The sequence below is a fragment of the Equus przewalskii genome, chromosome 4 (genome assembly GCF_037783145.1).
Source record: "Equus przewalskii isolate Varuska chromosome 4, EquPr2, whole genome shotgun sequence".
Taxonomy (NCBI): Eukaryota; Metazoa; Chordata; class Mammalia; order Perissodactyla; family Equidae; genus Equus; species Equus przewalskii.
Genome location: NC_091834.1, coordinates 103,251,023 through 103,269,791, shown reverse-complemented (window position 1 = coordinate 103,269,791; position 18,769 = coordinate 103,251,023). Strand labels below are relative to the sequence as shown.

The window sequence follows — 18,769 nt, the reverse complement described above, 5'->3', positions numbered from 1 at the left end:
CTTGTAACTCAGTAGTTCTCATTCTTTTTGGTCTTAGGACTGCATTACATATGTAAAAATTATTGAGGATTCCAGAGAGCTTTTTTTAATTGAGGTATAATTGATATTATATCAGCTTCAGATGTGCAACATAATGATTTGATATTTGTATATATTGTAAAATGATCACCACAATAAATCTAATTAACATCCATCACCAAAAGAGCTTTTGTTTATATGAGTTGTATCCGTCAATGAAACTGAGAAATGTAAAATTTAAAATATTTACATTCATGTACAAGTGACAGTAGTAAACTTGTTGAATATTATCACAAATAACTTTTTTGAAAAATAGCTGTATTTTCCTAAACAAAAAATGTAATAGTGAGGAGTGACACTGTTTTACATATTTGCAAATCTCTCTCTTTTTTGTGTGTGAAGAAGATTGGCCTTGAGCTAACGTCTGTTGCCAGTCTTCTTCAAAGAGAGATTCCTCAAGCAATCTTCCTCTTTTTGCTTGAGAAAGATGGTTGCTGAGCTAACATCTGTGCTAATCTTCCTCTGTTTTATATGTGGGACGCCACCACAGCATGGCTTGATGAGTGGTGTGTAGGTCCACACCCAGGATCCAAACCTGTGAAACCCTGGGCTGCCAAAGCAGAGCACGTGAACTTAATCGCTACACCACCAGGCCAGCCCATGCAAATCTCTTGAATGTCTGGCTGAAGAGAAGTTAACTGGGTTTCCTTCTCTTCTGTATCCAGTCTATTACTGTATGTTGTTCTGGTTAAAGTGTATGAAGAATATCCGGCCTCTTATATAGTTGGAAAAGGAAAGACTTTTTTAAGATCTTTTCAGATAATTGTGGATAGTCTTCTTTGATATTATACCAAAACTTGACTAGTAGTAGTTTTCCTAAAAGTTAATTGTAATGTAGGGTATAGAATTGCATCAGTGAACTTTTCTGTCTTACACTTAGAGAGAATCTTTTACCCAGGAATGATTTAACATCACGCCTTGGTCATTTGCAAATATTGGTCCGCTGAGTTATATAGATCTTCCAAGTATTGACAGGTTTCCTTAAATAACTATCCCCGCAAAAATCACATTCTTTAAAATCACCAGTGAGTTCACCAAAAAGGACCTAAAGTTTTGGGAAGCTATCAAGCTCACAGTGGTGGATAAAAGTTTTCCAAAATTCAAATACTATCATTGGCAACAAATACTGTCAGTTATTTTCTTTGTTTTCAATAAAATGTCTGCCAGATACCAAAGTCTGGGTAATCATAGTTTGTCTATCAGTAGTTCTTTCAAATAAAAGGATATTTCATGAATAAAAGCATCCACCTCAAATAATCACACAAGTGCTTTTCCTAGGGAAAAACCTTTGTACTTCAGTTTGGAGCCTTATGTGTGTGTGGAGTTATGGAGAAGTCCCCAAGACTGTCTTCATTTGTGTCACCAACTGGAGAGTTCCAGGTCCCCAGGACCACCTTCAGGTGTAATAATTTCCTAGGACTCACAGAACTCGCTGAAAGCTGTCAGATTCATGGTTATGGTTTACTACAGTGAGAGGATGCGGATTAAAATCAGCCAGGGGAAGAGATGTAGTCGGACGAAGTCCAGGAGAATCCAAATGCAGAGCCTCCAGCTGTCCTCTCCCAGTGGAACTGTGGACAGTGCTGACTTCTCCCAGCAGCACTGTGGCACTGTGCCCACCAGGGAAACTCACCTCAACTTGGACATCCAGAGTCTCTGTGGGGCTCTCATTTATACACGGTCATCTGCCCAAACAGCTACCTCATTCTCCAGCCCCTCTGGTCCCAGAGGTCAAGCTTCACAAAGTCCCCACCGTAAGTCACATTGTTAGACTGTCTGGTGTGGCTCAAGGCCCCAGGTGCATGAAGATGCTTTCATCAGGCAGGATATTCCAAGAGGTTTCCAGATGATCCCCCAGGAGCGAGGGCAAAGGCAGTACTTCTTCTTGGTCAACATGGAATTCTTTCCCACTAGTACGCTTTCCAGATCACCAAGAGTATTTTAAAAAGTACTCAAGAGTCATAATTTCATAGAACTAATACTTTTTACTCCCTCATCAGAGGCATTCTTCTGTAAACTAGTTTTGCTTGTTTGGGTGTCTTTCTGCCAGTGGTGAGGAGTCCCATGTGTGCTAACACAGCTTGATGCCGCTTCCTGATGGGCCGGGGCTGGCACTCTTACCCACCGTGGCAGCATCAGTGCAGGTGTCAACTTAGTGGAAAAGGCAAATAGTGTCTTCATATATGTGAAAATAGTCTTGACCTTAGATGCGCCTTCAGAATCGCTGCTCTCGCACTTTCTTGTGTCATTACCAGTCTTTACCTTGTTTTGTAATAAAATCTCATCTCCCGGAAGACCTAGACTGCTAGTTCTTTGAGGGCAGGTTGTCTTCCTCATCTTTGTAGTCTCCATTTTACCTGCCATAGTGTTTGTGGACGTAATAGAAATTCAGTACATGTTTGCTAAACTAATGTATAGAAGCTTTTCATCGCTTCAGGAAGTCTTTTCAAAACTTTGGCCTCAATAAAAAAAACACGAAAGGTGACTGCTTTTCTTCCCCTTTCTGACATGGTTTTTTTTCTTTTGTTGTATAGAAGGGTTGTCAAATCTGTGCTGATTTCCTTAGAAACTTGAGAATCAGCTTTGATTATGATTCCCTCATTGACATTTAAATCAGTGCCCGAATTCTTGCAGTCCTCCTAACTAAAGACTGGCGGGCACTCCTCCAGGCTGGGTGAGACTCCAACCTTGGCTGTGGTTCTGGTCATACTCAAATCCATCCCCTACCAGCCACAAAGGTGATCTGTCTGAAATTCGGGTGATAATAGCTCAGCCTTACATAGTACTTGCTCTGTGCTAAGCACTCTTTTTTTTAAGATTTTATTTTTCCTTTTCTCTCCAAAACCCCCCGGTCCATAGTTGTGTATTTTTAGTTGTGGGTCCTTCTAGTTGTGACATGGGACGCTGCCTCAGCATGGCTTGTCAAGCCGTGCCATGTCCACACCCAGGATTCGAACCTGCGGAAACCCTGGGCCCTGAAGCAGAGCATGCGAACCCAACCACTCGGTCATGGGGCCAGCCCCTGTGCTAAGCACTCTTAACATATCAAATTCTCAATGCTCTGTGAAGGACATACTGTTAGTTATCCTCACCTTACTGATGAGCCTCAGGCCCAGAGAAGTGAGCTGGCAGGTCTAGTTTTGGAGTCCCACTGTCTACTCTTAACTGTTCCAGACCGCTTCTCACTGTGTAGCTAAAACCCCTTGATCTTGTCTACAAGCCAAAGAGCAAGCTCCTAAACATGGCGTCTAAGGCCTTCTGTGATCTGACTTCTGATCTTTTAGGTCTTCACTGTCTCCTGCCTGTTTCGTGCTACAAGCTCCAGCAATTCAGCTCTGCTTATAGTTTGCCTACACACAGTGCTGTTGGTAACCTCCGCCCCTTGGCTGTGTGGTCCCCTCTACCTGGTGTGCCTGCCCCATTCACCTAACAAATTCAGCTGGGAGTTCCTCAAGGAAGTTTTTCTCCACCTTTCTTTTTTGTCCCCTCCTCCCTACTAGATAAGCACAATATAATGGGCAGACAGATTAAAAGCTAATACCTGTATAACAAGTGTGGTAAGTATTGTGAGAAAGATAATTACGACACATAAGGAAGGTAAAAACTGCACTTAGCAGTTTGGTCCTGTATCTCAAACTACACTATCAATTCCATTGAGGCCAGGGACTCATTTTGTACCGTCAGTATTTGGTACATAAACAAAAAATGAAATATTTTCTGAATAAGTGAACACAATTTTTTTTCCTAAATTATATTTTCTATTTCATAATTTCCTCCAAATCCTCAAAATTTTGAAAAGTTTTTTTATTGACTTTTGGAAAATTGTATAAATGTAGATTTCTAGGATTTTGTATTTTTCGGTAATGATTTTTCCTTCTCTCTTTTTTTCTTTTGCAAGCTCCTTGCCCGACTTGAAGGTAGAAGTTCCTTGAAAGAAATAGAACCCTATCTGTTTGCTAATGAAGATTCACCTGTGCTTGGTAAAAAACGATCTCAGATCAAAATATAGTGTCATAAGTTCTATAAAACATGTTTTTTTATATACATATATTCCTAGCAAGAGACTGTATAGGTTAAACTGTGAAATTAAAAACTGAGAAACAGATTGTAACAAAACCCTTGTAAGCCGTCCTTCTCTGTGTCAGATGGGGTAGAGTTTGGCTTGTCTGGTAAATCTTCAGAACAAACATTGACCCCTCTTATCCCAACACGATATTTGTGGGAGTCTTGTTATTATAATTTATGTTTCATGCTTCAGAAGTTAGAGAATCACAGGAAAGTCCTTAGCTGTCCTGTTGTTCTGTTGATGTTTCTACAGTAGAGAAAATACACGTCTCCTTGTTCTATTAGCACTTCCACACTCGGGAAACCTTACAAAGCAGGTAGTGGGCTTAGGTGGTTTTTTCTTTTTTACTGTAACAGCTTTATAGAGATATAATTCACCCATTTAGGTGTACAATTCAATGATGTTTAGTGTTCACACAGTTACGCAAACATCACCATAATCGATTTTAGAATATTTTCATCACCTCAAAAAGGCATGGCTATTAGTAGTCTCTCCCCATTTCCTCCCACATCTCTCAGCCCAAGGCAACTGCTAGTCTACTCTCTACTCTAAACTTGCCTTTGCTGGACTTTTCATATAATTGGAATCCTACAGGAAGTGGTCTTCTGTGACAACTGGCTTCTTTCGCTTTGTATAATCTTTTCAAGGTTCATCATATTGCAGCGTGCCTCAGTAGTTCATTCCTTTTTTACGGTTGAATAATATTCTATTGCGTGGGTAGGTAGACCACATTTTGTTTATCTGTTCATCAGTTGATGGACAAATGGGTTGTTTCTACTTTTTGGCTGTTACAAGTAATGCTGCTATGATTATTTGTGTGCAGGTTTTTCTGTGGATATGTTTTCAGTTCTCTTGGGTAATACCTACAAAAAGGACTGCTAGGTTTATGGTAACTGTGTTTAACCTGTTGTGGAACTGCCTATTTTCTAAAGCAGCTACACATTTTACTTGCTACTAGCAGTAAAGCATATGATGGTTCCAATTTCCCCACATCCTGCAAACAAATGAGTATGAAGTGATTTCTCACTGTGGTTTTGGTTTACATTTCCCTTATGGCTAATGATGTTAAGCATTTTTGCATGTGCTTATTGGCAAGTTGTATATGTAATTTGGAGAAATGTCAGATCTATTGCCCATTTTCAAAACTGGCTTGTCTTTTTTATTATTGAGTTGAAAGAGTCCTTTATATAGTCTAGATACAAGTCCTTTATCAAATATATGATGCGCGGATACCCATTCATTCTGTGGCTTGTCTTTTCACTATGTTATCCATTGAAGTGCAAAGTCATTAATTTTTTTTAATCCAAGACTTTATGTAATTATGACCCTGCACCAAGCCAAGGATGAGATGCATGTGGGAAAGTGAACCCCAGGATCCTCGGTCTCCATGCCCAGAACTGAGCCTTCTCTTCACTTCGCTGTCTCCTGCCCATCCCTCAGCCCTCACTGTCACCTACACTCATCAACTGCAGTCCCCACAAAGTTATTAATTTTGATGAAGTCCAGTTTATCTTTTGTTGTTCCTACTTTTGGTATCATAGCTAAGAAGCCGTTACCTAATCCAAAGGCAAGAAGATTTACGGCTTTTTGTGGTGTTATTGATTTCTGTTTCCATTCTTTTCTGATCAGAGAACATACTTCTATGATTTCAGTCTTTTTTTTTTTTTTTGGTGAGGAAGATTGGCCCTCAGCTAATATGTGTTGCCAGTCTTCCTCCATTTTGTATGTGGGATGGCTCCACAGCATGGCCTGACAATTGGTGTGTAGGTCCATGGACGTGATCCGACCCCATGAACCCAAGGCCACCAAAGTGAAGCACATGAACTTAGCCACTGCACCACTGGGGCCAGCCCTTGTGAGAGAGTCTTTTAAAATTTATTGGGACTTGTTTTATGGCCACATATGTGATCCATCCTGAAGAATGTTCCACGTGCACTTGAGAAGAGTGTGTATTCTGCTGTAGTTGGGACTAGTGTTTTTCTAATGTCTCTTAGTTGTAGTTGGTTTTCAGTGTTGTTCAAGTCTTCTGTTTCCTTGCTGATCTTCTGTCTAGTTGTTCTGTCCACTGTTGAAAGTGCAGTATTAAAGACTCTAACTATTACTGTCGAATTATTTCTCTATCCCTTTTGTTCTGTCAGTTTTTGCTTCAGGTATTTTGGGGCTTCCTGTATTGTGGGGCACAAATAAGTTTATTATTATTATATCTGATTGATGGGTTGACTCACAATCATTATAAAATGTCCTTTGTCACCTCATACCCATTAGGATGGCCACTGTCGAAATAACCAAAAAAGAGCAAGTGTTGGTAAGGATGTGGAGAAATTAGAACCCTTGTGCCCTGTTGATGGGATTGTAGCATGGTAAAGCCACCCTGGAAAACAGTATGGAGGGTCCTAAAAAGATTAAAAATAGAACTCAATGCCACAACCAGAAGGACACACAACTAAATATACAACTACATACTGGAGGGGTTTGGGGAGAAAAAGAAGAAAAAAAGATTGGCAACAGATGTTAGCTCAGGTGCCAATCTTTAAAAAGAAAAAAACAACTACTATATGATCTAACAATTCCGGGTACATAGCCAAAAAAATTGAAAGCAGGTTATTGAAGAGATATTTGCACACCCATGTTCACAGCAGCACTACTCACAATACCTAAGAGATGGAAGCAACCCAAGCGTTCATCAACAAATGAATGGATAAACAAAATGTGCTTTATTTATTTATTTATTTTTTTGAGGAAGATTAGCCCTGAGCTAACATCTGCTGCCAATCCTCCTCTTTTTGCAGAGGAAGACTGGCTCTGAGCTAACATCCATGCCCATCTTCCTCTACTTTATATGTGGGCTGCCTGCCACAGCGTGGCTTGACAAGCGGTCTGTAGGTGTGCACCCGGGATCCAAACTGGTGAGCCCCTGACCGCCAAAGTGGAACGTGTGAACTTAACTGCTGCACCAGCCCCCAAAATGTGGTTTATATATATAATGGACTGTTATTCAGCCTTAAAAAGGAAGGAAATCCTGTCACATGCTGCAAGATGGATGAACCTTGAGGACATGCTGAGTGAAACAAGCCAGACACAACAAGAAAAGTATTAGTATGAGTCCACTTAAGTGAGGAATCTAGAGTAGGCAAACTCATAGAAGCATAAAGTAGAATGGTGGCTGCCAGCAGCTAGAGGGCAGGGAAAGGGGACGGGAGCTGTTGTTTAATAGGGACAGAGTTCAGTTTTCAGCTGAAAAATTCTGGAGATCTGTTTTACAACAATATGTGTGTGTGTGTGTATATATATATTTAAGACTGGTGAACTGTACACTTAAAAATGGTTAAGATGGTAAATTTTATGTTATGTGTCCTTTATCGCAATTTTTGTCTGAAAGTCTGTTTTGTCTGATACTAGTATGGCCATTTCAGCTCTCTTTTTGGTTACTGTTTGCGGAGTATGTCTTTTTCTGTCAACCTATTTGTGACTTGGAATGTCAAACGTGCCCATTGCAGACAGCCTGTAGTTGGATCAAGTTTTTTATTCCGTTCTGCCTATCTGCCCTTTGTTTAGACTGTTTAATCCATTTACAGTTAGTGATAAGACAGGATTTATGGCTGCCATTTTGCTGTCTGTATTATATATGTCTTATGTCTTTTTTCTTTGTTCCTCCTTTACTATCTTCTTTTGTATTAAATAGAAACTTTCTAGTATACCATTTTAATTTCTTGTCATTATTTTTACTTTATTTTTCATGAATTTTTTTCCTGTTGGTTGCTCTGAGGATTACAATTAACATCTTAATTTATAACGATCTAGTTTGGATTAATACCATCTTAATTTGAATACTTTGTAAAAACTTTACTGCTGTATATCTCCATTTTTCCCCTTTGTGCTTTTACAAATTGCGTATTTATACATTGTATGCCCATAAACACTTTTAAAATTATAACAATTAAAATTATTACTTAATGCAGTTCTTTCTTTTTTTTTTTTTTTTAAGATTTTATTTTTCCTTTTTCTCCCAAAGCCCCCCGGTACCTAGCTGTGTATTTTTAGTTGTAGATCCTTCCAGTTATGGCATGTGGGACGCCCCCCTAGCATGGCCTGACGAGTGGTGCCATATCTGCGCCCAGGACTCGAACCTGCGAAACCCTGGGCAGCAGAAACAGAGCACGCAAACCCAACCACTCGGCCCCAGGGCTGGCCCTCTAATGCAGTTATTTCTTAAATCAGATAATGAAAAAAGTTACAAGTATAAAACACATTTATACTGTCTCTTACATTTACCTATGTAGTTATATTTACCTGTTCTTTATGTATTCACGTTGCTGTCTACTGTCCTTGCATTCAGCCTGAAGGACTCCCTTTAATATTTCTTATAGAGAAGATCTGTTGGCAAAAAAAGTTCTAAACTATCAATAATAAAAGACAAATTTTGGGGGCTGCCCTGGTGGCACAGCGATTAAGTTTGCACGTTCCACTTCAGTGGCCTGGGGTTTGCCAGTTCGGATCCCGGGTGCAGACATGGCACCACTTGGCAAAAAAGCCATGCTGTGGTAGGCGTCCCACATATAAAGTAGAGGAAGACGGGTGTGGATGTTAGCTCAGGGCCAGTCTTCCTCAGCAAAAAGAGGAGGGTTGGCAGCAGTTAGCTCAGGGCTAATCTTCCATGATAGACAAAAGATTGAACTTTCTGGTCTTTCTGTCAGAAGGGATATTATTAAATTTAACTTTATGAAACTGACATTAAAACTTGGATTTGCAGCACAACTTACGTATTTGAATAGTACGCTTATAGAAACTTTAAAAACACCGTCATGTTCAGTTAGTACCAAAGTTTACTTGAAACTATCCTAGATCTTATAGCTGTAAAGCTAGTTAGATGAATACTCGTTGGAGCAATAGCAGACGTAAGACTGGGATTATAAGGATCGTTTATCAACAACAGTTTATTAGAATTCTTATAGGGAAGCTCAGGTTGAAGCAGTAAGAAATTTAGGGGTTATAGGAGTCTCTAATGCTGTTGTAAACCTTTTTAATGCTTTTTTGGATAGTAGTTATTCAGTGCCATATACCAATTCATTGCCTCTTCAGTACTATAATGATTGTAATCTGTAAATTCAACATATTTGTGACACAATTACTGGGTTGGTACCAAGATGGTGTATCTTTTGGCTTTTCTTTCTTGTCCTTATTTTGAAGGATCTTTAGATTCATAAACTTACTCTGACAATCTGTTACCCAGACCCCTTGCAGCATCCTAATTGTGAGAGTAACTATCAAGGCCAAACTTTCCAGATTTTTCTGATTTAGTTTAATTTGTCAAGTGCCAAACTTTAGAGGTTTTTTTGTTATTTTATTTATTTTTTTTTTTACCACAAGTTGTCACGCTCAATCCTTTGGACTAGGCTCTGATTTTTTGTAACAACCCACAGAAACATATGAGATAGTGACTTCAGACAGTTAAAGGACTGTCTCCTCTATAGAACACAATGTTGTTGTTTTAAAGGTTTTATTTTTCCTTTTTTTCCCAAAGCCCCCCGATACATAGTTGTGTATTTTCAGTTGTGGGTCCTTCCAGTTGTGGCACATGAGACACCGCCTCAGCGTGGCCTGATGAGTGGTGCCATGTCCGCACCCAGGATCTGAAGCGGCGAAACCCTGGGCCGCCAAAGCAGAGCACGGGAACTTAACCACTCAGCCACGGGGCGGGCTCCAGAACATAATGTTTGAATATTATTTTTGATCTTATGATTAGACAGTAAATGTTTATAACATCAGTGAAACTGATTTCATTTCATCATTAAACATATTTCTAGGGAATCTAGTTCAAGCACCTTAGTGAAAATGTTCATGTGTAATTTGCAAGTTGGCCGATTTTACTTGCCCAGTTGTTGTAAGTGACCTTTTAACCTGCCTTGCTATTAATCTGTGAGAGGGGCAGAGTGTTTTTATCTACCAGATCATCTCTTAACCAGGGATTTGATCTTAAACTTGGCCCCAGTTTCTTTCTGTAGCCATGTAGTGCATCAGCTGTTTCTTAGTGCTGCGTGAATTTAGAAGGCCTTGGGAGACTGTAGGAAAGTGCCCTCAAAGACATATTCCTTTGAGTCCTGCTGGAAGATGTTTATGAGTACCACCTTTCTCTCCAAGAACATACTTGGCAGAGTTTTCATTTTTTCCCTATTCTGAGAATTCCCGAAATATCCAGAGAAGTTTCAGTTGCCCTCTGACCAGTATCATGTATTTTTCTCTCTCTGTGGAGTGCCTTCCCTTTTACCTCAGAATATCTTACATTTCTCTTACCTCAAATTATCTCCGTTTGACTCTCCAGCCTCATGAAACTGCTACTGAACTTTTTACTTACTAAATGAGCACAATCCATTGTATCTTTCTTCCGTTTCCTCACGTGCTCGCCACCTTCCTTCGGTGTGGTCTCCGTCCTCGCTGTTGCTCCAGAAGCGGTGACTGCTCCCCACGGTGCCCTTTCAGGCTATCATCTGAGCGTCTCAGTTGTTGGCGTTTGGTTCATAAAATAGTATTTATATTAAATGTGCTTTTGTACGTTACTCATTTACTGCTGTAAGGTCACTATCCAGGACAATTCAGTGATCTCTTCCCTACCTCTCCCCCAGCATGTTTTCATTTTTAGAACTTTTCTGCTGTACTTAGTATTAGTACTATTTCATTTTCTTGAAACCTTCTTTTGTGCTCTGTGTCATTTTTCCTCTTGATCTTTCTAATAAATTTCCGTATCTTTGTGCTGACTTCTCTAACTCTGGATGTATCCCAAGAACTGAATTTTGGGCCTGTTATTCTTCATTCTAGATCCCCTCCCACCCGCCAAAGAGAGTTTTCTGTTCTCTCTTTCTGTGTTGCTTACTCCCAGATTGCTATATCCAGCCTCTCAGTACTGTCTTCACTCTTAAATCCTAGTGGCTTAGGACATTTTTATTTTGTAACACCTAGAGATACATCTTTTTTTTTTTTTAAGATTTTATTTTTCCTTTTTCTCCCCAAATCCTCCCAGTACACAGTTGTATATTCAAGTTGTGGGTCCCTCTAGTTGTGGCATGTGGGACATCACCTCAGTGTGGCCTGATGAGCGGTGCCATGTCCGCGCCCAGGATCCGAACCAGCGAAACCCTGGGCCGCCAAAGCAGAGCATGCGCACTTACCACTGAGCCGCAGGGCCAGCCCCGTAGAGATAGATCTTAACATACCATTTTGAAAGCTAAATTCTTTTTAGGATATTTACGTGAATTAAAAATCTCTGCTTTGCTCACGTATTTGATTTGTATGGGTACTTCTAAGCCTAACTCTGAGAACTTTTAAATCACTGCCTCAGGTTTACTCTTACCTTTGGAATCAGTGAAGGGGGCTGAAGACCTAACAGGAATTAAGTGTCAGAACTGCTTGGGCCGGGGCAGCAAGTAGGGCCTGGGCTAGCACTGGACAGTTTGTTCTTGTTCTTGCTTCTTTCCTGTCTTGGTCCCTTGCTCCAGGCCTTGGTCTCAGGCCAAAGACCTGCTGGACTCTGCTAACTGAAGCCCCCTACCTTTGACTCTCTACCAGACCTGCTCCCTTTCAAAACGCCATTTTCCAGAATTGACTTTTGGGCCTTTAACTCTCACCAAATCAGGACTTAGGTGTTTATTCTTTACATGTCTCTCAGGAAGTTCTTAGGAAGAAAGTAATCTGATGAAGTGTGTTCAGAAGATCCTGTGTGTCTGCTGGGGATGGATGGACTATTCAAGTGTCAACCTTAAAGTAGCTCCAGGAAATGTAATCGAGTAAATAGTCAAAATTATATGGCATGATAAATGTGATGATGGAAGATGATAAAGTTTGCTTTTCCTACCTCCAAGTCTTATTGTTGGGATCAAATGAGGTATTATAAAGCAGTCCCTTTTCACTTGTAAAGTACTATGGAAAGGCCAATGCTGCTCCTCAGCCTCTTCTGCTTGCGGGTCTGGGGAGAGGGGAGGGAGGGTTCGGTGCAGTCTCTCATCGCTTCCCGTGATGTTTCCGCATGGTCCATGTGCCCACAGACCCCTTTCAGATTAATCCTGCTAACTGTTTTCACCTTTCCTCCGCTCCCGTTCATGTTGGTTCTGTGTTAATGTCTCTTCATCTAGAGCGTGCAGTTTATTCTTTCTACAGTACAGGGCGGTAAAAGACATGTATTTGGGGGCAAGGGGAAGCTTTCAGCTTAGCTCCTTAGTAATATAGTAGAAGAGAGTAAACTGAACATCTGGGTTTAATATAGTTTTAGTCACTGTTGACTTTTAATAAGAGCATCCATGAACAATTATTAGTGTGAAAATAGTTTCATTCCTTGAGGCTGGAATCTTTGGGGGCGGAAGGGGAATCTTTTTAATGTCAGTTTTGGACTGCAAATTATATGTAAGATGGTAGTAGACATTGGCTGAAGTTTTATACTACCTTAAATATAGTATGGTGGCAGTTTGCTAGATTAATTCTTCTCCATTATTCCTGAATGTTCCAGCATACAGTGGTTGGTTAGTAATAACAAGAAATAAAGTAACTGGATTCTCAGATAGACTATGTAATTTGTTTGGGGCCTAAGAATAGGCATTTTTAACACAGTGTTTCCAGTTATGTGGTTCAGCCATAAATTAAATGGCAAACAAACTGGCAAGAATTGGAAGGCCACTGTTTAAAGTAGATTTTGAAAAGCTCTGGAGGCAGGACAATTTCCCCAGGTGTTTTATTTAATTTGTGTTGTCCTCACTGAAAGAGTTATTGAAACCTAAACAGAAAGAGATTTAACGTCTTTAAAGTTCAGAGTAGTTGACTTCGATTTATAATGCTAGGAATATGATTCACATTGCAGGTGTCTTTCCAGCTGGACGCAGTTTGAGAGAGTTTCATATAGCAAAGGATAACTGAAGGCGGTTTGGAAACATGTGGGGCTGTTTTCAGTTGAGGGATGCTGTTGGAATTTAGCGCCCGAGAGCTGTGGGCTCCACCCTGTGTGTGTGAAACTGCACAGTCAAGAATTGCTCTACCCATAATGCCAGTAACATTGAGAAACACCAGGGATTGTTTCAGCTGTGAGTGGCAGAAGTCCAACCTAGTGGCTTACCAGATCGTGGCTTATTTTCCTCACATCACAAGTGATATAGAGACAGGCCGTGCATAGCTGGTCCAGGGTTCCATATTTTGATCAAAGTCCTGGTTACTTCCTCTCTTCCTGCTCCACCATCCTTCGAGTCCACCTTCCTTAGGGTGTCCACCTTTCATCCTCACTATTTCAAGTTAGCAGTTTCACCTCCAGAGAAGGGACCGGCAGAGTAGAACTGGTACCTGTGTCTGGAAAGCAAAAATTAGAAATCCCAACAGATGTCCCCTTGTGTCTCACTGGCTACAGCTATGATGCCTGGTGACTCCTCTTTGTAGGGAAGACTGAGAAAAATAGTTTTTAAGCTGGGCGCATTCCCTTCCCCAGTTGAGGTGTTATGCTTAAAGGAAAAAGAGAGAATGGATTTGGGATAATCCATTATCAGACATAGTGTGTACCATAGTATTCAACAGTTTTGAAAGGCCCTAGACGTGTGGCACTTTATTCTTAACTCTCTAATATCACCAATTTAAGTGTGAGTGCATGTGGACTCAAGCCCAGGACATTGTTTTGGACCCTTTTCAACCTGGTCGTTCTGTTTTGGAAATTTTTTTCATGCTAATTAATAGCCAACTTCTTTCTCAGAGGTGAAACTTAATGATTTACTTTTAATTTCCTTATTTATTTGTATTTGCTTAACAGATCCATTTTGGCAAATGGATTTAGATCTTCTTTCACATTCTGTTGAATGTCTTTTTAAACATTTTTGCAGACTTTTCATTTTGTAGCCTGCTATTATTGTGCTGCTGCATTTTGATTGACATTTTTGAATTTTGCACAGGTGATATTCTTGAATTTCATGGTCCAGAAGGAACAGGAAAAACAGAAATGCTTTATCATTTAACAGCACGTTGTATACTTCCAAAATCAGAAGGTGGACTGGAAGTAGAAGTCTTGTTTATTGATACAGATTACCACTTTGATATGCTTCGGCTCGTTACAATTCTTGAGCATAGACTCTCCCAAAGTTGTGAAGAAGTAGTCAAACGTTGCCTTGGAAGATTTTTTTTGGTATATTGCAGTAGCAGCATCCAGTTACTTCTCACACTTTACTCACTAGAAGCTATGTTCTGTGGTCACCCCTCTCTCCGCCTTTTGATCGTGGATAGCCTGTCGGCTTTTTACTGGATAGACCGTGTCAATGGAGGCGAAAGTGTTAACTTACAGGAGTCCACTCTGAAGAAGTGTTCGCAGTTCTTAGAGAAACTTGTAAAGGAGTACCGCTTGGTTCTTTTTGCAACAACACAAAGTATAATGCGGAAAACCTCGCACTTAAGAGAAGGGCCTTCCTCTGCCTTCACTCATCCGAGCGACGCGGGTGTGGACTACAGACCTTACCTCTGTAAGGCCTGGCAACAAGTGGTAAAGCACCGGATTTTCTTCTCCAAAGATGATTCTAAAACCAGCAACCAATTTTCTTTAGTTTCACGTCATTTAAAAAGTAACAATTTAAAAAAACATTTTTTTATTATTGGAGAAAGTGGGGTTGAGTTTTGTTCATATGTATCATAAAATGGTCTTTTTGCAGGATGGTGTGCAAGTTTTAAAAAGTCTTTAATAGGCTGAAGTGATTCCATTCTGAAGTTTTAAACCCCAGGGGAATTAGCATAACAGTGTTTCTACACAGAATGGATTTCTTAATCTAGCACAGTAAAACTTCAGACTATTCTGTACCTAGGTTATTGAAGATTAGTCAAAATTATATTGACAATTAAATTGTATGTTAAGCTTGTTTTTAAACTAAATAAATAATATACACATTTCAGCCTAAATAAAATGGACTTTTATAACTCTGTGTCACATTTCTGGAATTCAGTTAAGCACTTATTTGTTTAGGAAGTTTAAATGCATTTCTAATTTCTCATGTATAACTCCTTTAGGAAGCTGTGACTTTGGAAAATGTTTCTGTAGAGCTATTATTTCTGTAAAGGGGATGAAAACGAGCTTACGCATCTGCCTTTCACACCAAAAACTATGGAAAATCAGAGCATTTTGATCTGTGACACTAAGTTCCAAGATGGAACTGCATTATGGTTGGGTTTCTATATAATTTTTTTTTTAAGATTTTATTTTTCTTTTTTCTCCCCAAAGCCCCCCAGTACATAGTTGTGTATTTTTAGTTGTGGGTCTTCTAGTTGTGGCATGTGGGATGCCGCCTCAGCGTGGCCTGATGAGCGGTGGCATATCCGCTCCCAGGATCTGAACCACCAAAACCCTGGGCCACTGAAGCGGAGCGTGCAAACTTAACCACTCAGCCACGGAGCCGGCCTCTCTGTATAATTTTTGAAACACCGGGAAATAAGATACCCATTCAAGGAGTTCTGTGAAGAATCTTATGAAATTTTTATCTCATCTTTGTTAAGTTATAGACAAATGCTAAAACTATATTAGAACTGTACATCACTAGTATTACCCATTTAGAATAGTCCAGACATACCCTGAAATGAATCAAATCTTTCCCAGCTGAGAGTGGACAAGGCTCTGTGTACTTTGGTTCGGTGAGGGCCAGGATGGGGAGCACACGCCTCAAGGGACACACATGGTAATGTATTGTGGTGGAAGAAGAAAATTTTAGGACTTCTGTTTTTATAATTTTAATCCAAGAAAAGATTAATTATATCAACATTTTGATAATTCAGATCGACCCTGGTACTCATTTAGTCTCTATGTAAGATTTTCTTATGTCACATACATATTTGAGGTATCCTGTAGGAAATGTGGAAAGAATTGACAGAGGTGTTCTGATTGGTATGTTTATTTATATGTTACCTATTTAGTTAAAACTATCTAATTGTAAATTCACTTATCTAACAAAGATTCTTTTTAAACTCTTAAAAAGAATCCTGCAAAGAAGCCAAGATTGAAGATAATATTCTTCATAATGCAAGCATAGCAGATGTAGCATATGCTGTCTGTGCCCCGCCCATGTACCCTGGGCCTCCACTGGCTCACCATCAGTTTACAAAACCCGAGGACTTCTCAAGGTGTCTTCTGGATGCCAGGGCCTGCCGGGCTGCATGTGGGCTAGGCCGGGCGGTCCTAAACCAGTGAGGGTCGGGATTTGGTACATAAATACTCCAGCTTCCTCACCCCTCGGTGAGAGGACGCTAAGGTGTTTCTCAGAGTGGCCTCAGTAGGATTGATTCCCAGTTGCTCACAGCAATAATTTATTCATTAACACACTGTTTATTGTCTTCCATCCTCCCTTTTACTTCCCCACTCTTATGGGGCCTCCTGGGATTGTCTCCCTAATGAATGACAAATCCTTGTCTAGGAACTACTTTAGTTGCAGGGTGAGGGAGAATGGAACTGTCAGCAGACAATAAAAAGTCTTCAGGCTGACAGCCCTTCCAGGCCCAATATTTGCTCTTCAGCCACATTATGAAATTAAAAATGACAGCAGTCTAATTGGCAATCAAGTTAAATTACATTGGATCACATTACAGTTTTGCATCCACACACCTGTATGTCCTCAATAATGTTATTTTGCCATTAATTTAAAATATTATTTTAAAATATTACATATTTTATCTATAGTTAATCCTTTTTCAATTTATATTTTTTGTGTATTACACACAGTGCATGTTACACATAAATGATTTATAAATATTTGTATTTTGGGAGGATATGCATGTTTTCCCCCTGGTAAGAGTATGTGATCATTATGATTGAGCACGTCCTGCTCTATTCTAGAGCACTCCTTTTAGCTGTTAAGAAAAGACAGCAGTTCAGTTACCTTCCCTGCCAAGCTCTGCAGTGTGGTCATGTCCGCCTTAGACGTGTATATGAAAAGCTTAGCAACTCTTAGCAGAATTCTAGCCTTGACTGTGATAGGATTCTTCACTTCTCCTCTGTATAAATGAAGTGTTAATTTAATGGACTGTTATTCACAGATTTATAACTTATTCTTTGGGAACATGATTAAAAAATAATGATCTTTTATATTAACTTAAATTATCAATTTTATATTAATGTGTCAGACCAAAGACTTAGTTATCTTAAAAAGATTTGTTATCTGACATGTTGAAAGGAATTAAGATTCTTGGTTATTAAAAAATTCTTTTAAACTAAAAGTTATACCAATGGGATTTCTTAAACACTATAGAAATTTTAATACTTGTCAAAAGGATCAGACTTAAAGAGAGAGAAGTGGCACATCTTCAGTTAGATGGGCAGCAGATACCGGGGACGCTGCATGAAACCAGGAGAACGAGAGTGAGTGATTACACATCTTAGAATATCCCATTTGCCTGTAAAAAAAGGGGGGATTGTAAAATACTTCTTGTACAGGTGAACGTTTTAGGATTACTGTGAGAATCTAGTAAAAAATGCATATGAAAGATAGTTCAGACAATCATCTGATACATGCTATACTAAATTAAGATAATGCTTACTTTATCACTTCCTTTATATGTATAAAGTTTTCAGCTTTCAACTATCAAATGCTGTATTATTAATATAGTTCAAAAATTTTGATGTAGACCACTCTGCTATATGGATTATCTAAGAATGAGGGTGAAATAAAGACATTTTCAGGGGCTGGCCCCGTGGCTGAGTGGTTAAGTTTGTGCACTCTGCTTCAACAGCCCAGGGTTTTGCCAGGTTGATTCCTGGGCACAGACATGGCACTGCTCATCAAGCCGTGCTGAGGTGGTGTCCCACATGCCACAACTAGAAGGATCCACAACTGAAAATACACAACTATGTCCAGGGGGCTTTGGGGAGGAAAAAGGAAAAAAATTAAATCTTTAAAAAAACCCAACATTTTCAGATCAACAAAACTGAGCATTTATCACCAAAATTGTCTCAATAAAGGAAGTTTTTTCTTTTTTTGGCTGAGGAAGATTTGCCCAGAGCTAACATCTGTTGTCAGTCTTCCTCTTTTTTGTACGTGAGCTGCTGCCACAGCATGGCTACTGACGAGTGGTGTAGATCTGTGCTCAGGAAGCAAACCCAGGCTGCCAAAGTGGAGTGCACTGAACTTAACCACTAGGCCACCAAAGCTGGCTCCAGAACTTCTAAAAGATATACTTCAAGGTGGAGGAAAATTATCCCAGAAAGTCTGAGATGTAGGAAGTAGTAGTGAGTACAGAAAATAGTACGCACTTGAGTAAATCTAAAGAAATGTTGGTAGTATAAAATAATAATACCTGATTTGTAGGAGGAAAAAACAGTACAAAGTAAAAATTCTAGGTAACCTTTAGCCTCTAAGACTAGGGCATGTAAGGTTGGTAATTGCAGTTATATCACTCTAAAGATCTTGTATTATTCTGACGGGCAATAAAGATACGGTCCAACTTTCAACTTGATTAAGTATGAACCTGCCAATTTGAAGAGCTGCCTCTAAAAGAAACAAATTAATATATGTTCCAGTAGTGTATGTTGAGGAGGCAAAAGAGAAATGAGAAAAACAAAAAATGAACAGATAAAGACACTGGAGAAAAAGTGGATAGAACAAAAAGCACTCAATCCTAGGTAGAGATAAATCCCATTGT

The 18,769-nt window shown here is 39.6% G+C and overlaps 1 protein-coding gene across 1 annotated transcript in view; it reads left to right on the top strand.

The window, feature by feature from the left end:
- The window catches only part of XRCC2 (X-ray repair cross complementing 2), a 33,480-nt gene extending 18,406 nt beyond the window's left edge, over window positions 1-15,074 (top strand). Inside the window, exons 2-3 of the mRNA XM_070616958.1 lie at window positions 3,977-4,058; window positions 14,056-15,074. Of these exons, the coding sequence (XP_070473059.1) occupies window positions 3,977-4,058; window positions 14,056-14,786 (813 nt within the window). The 3' untranslated portion in view covers window positions 14,787-15,074. The remainder of the gene's footprint in view (window positions 1-3,976; window positions 4,059-14,055) is intronic.
- Window positions 15,075-18,769: the final 3,695 nt, after the last annotated feature.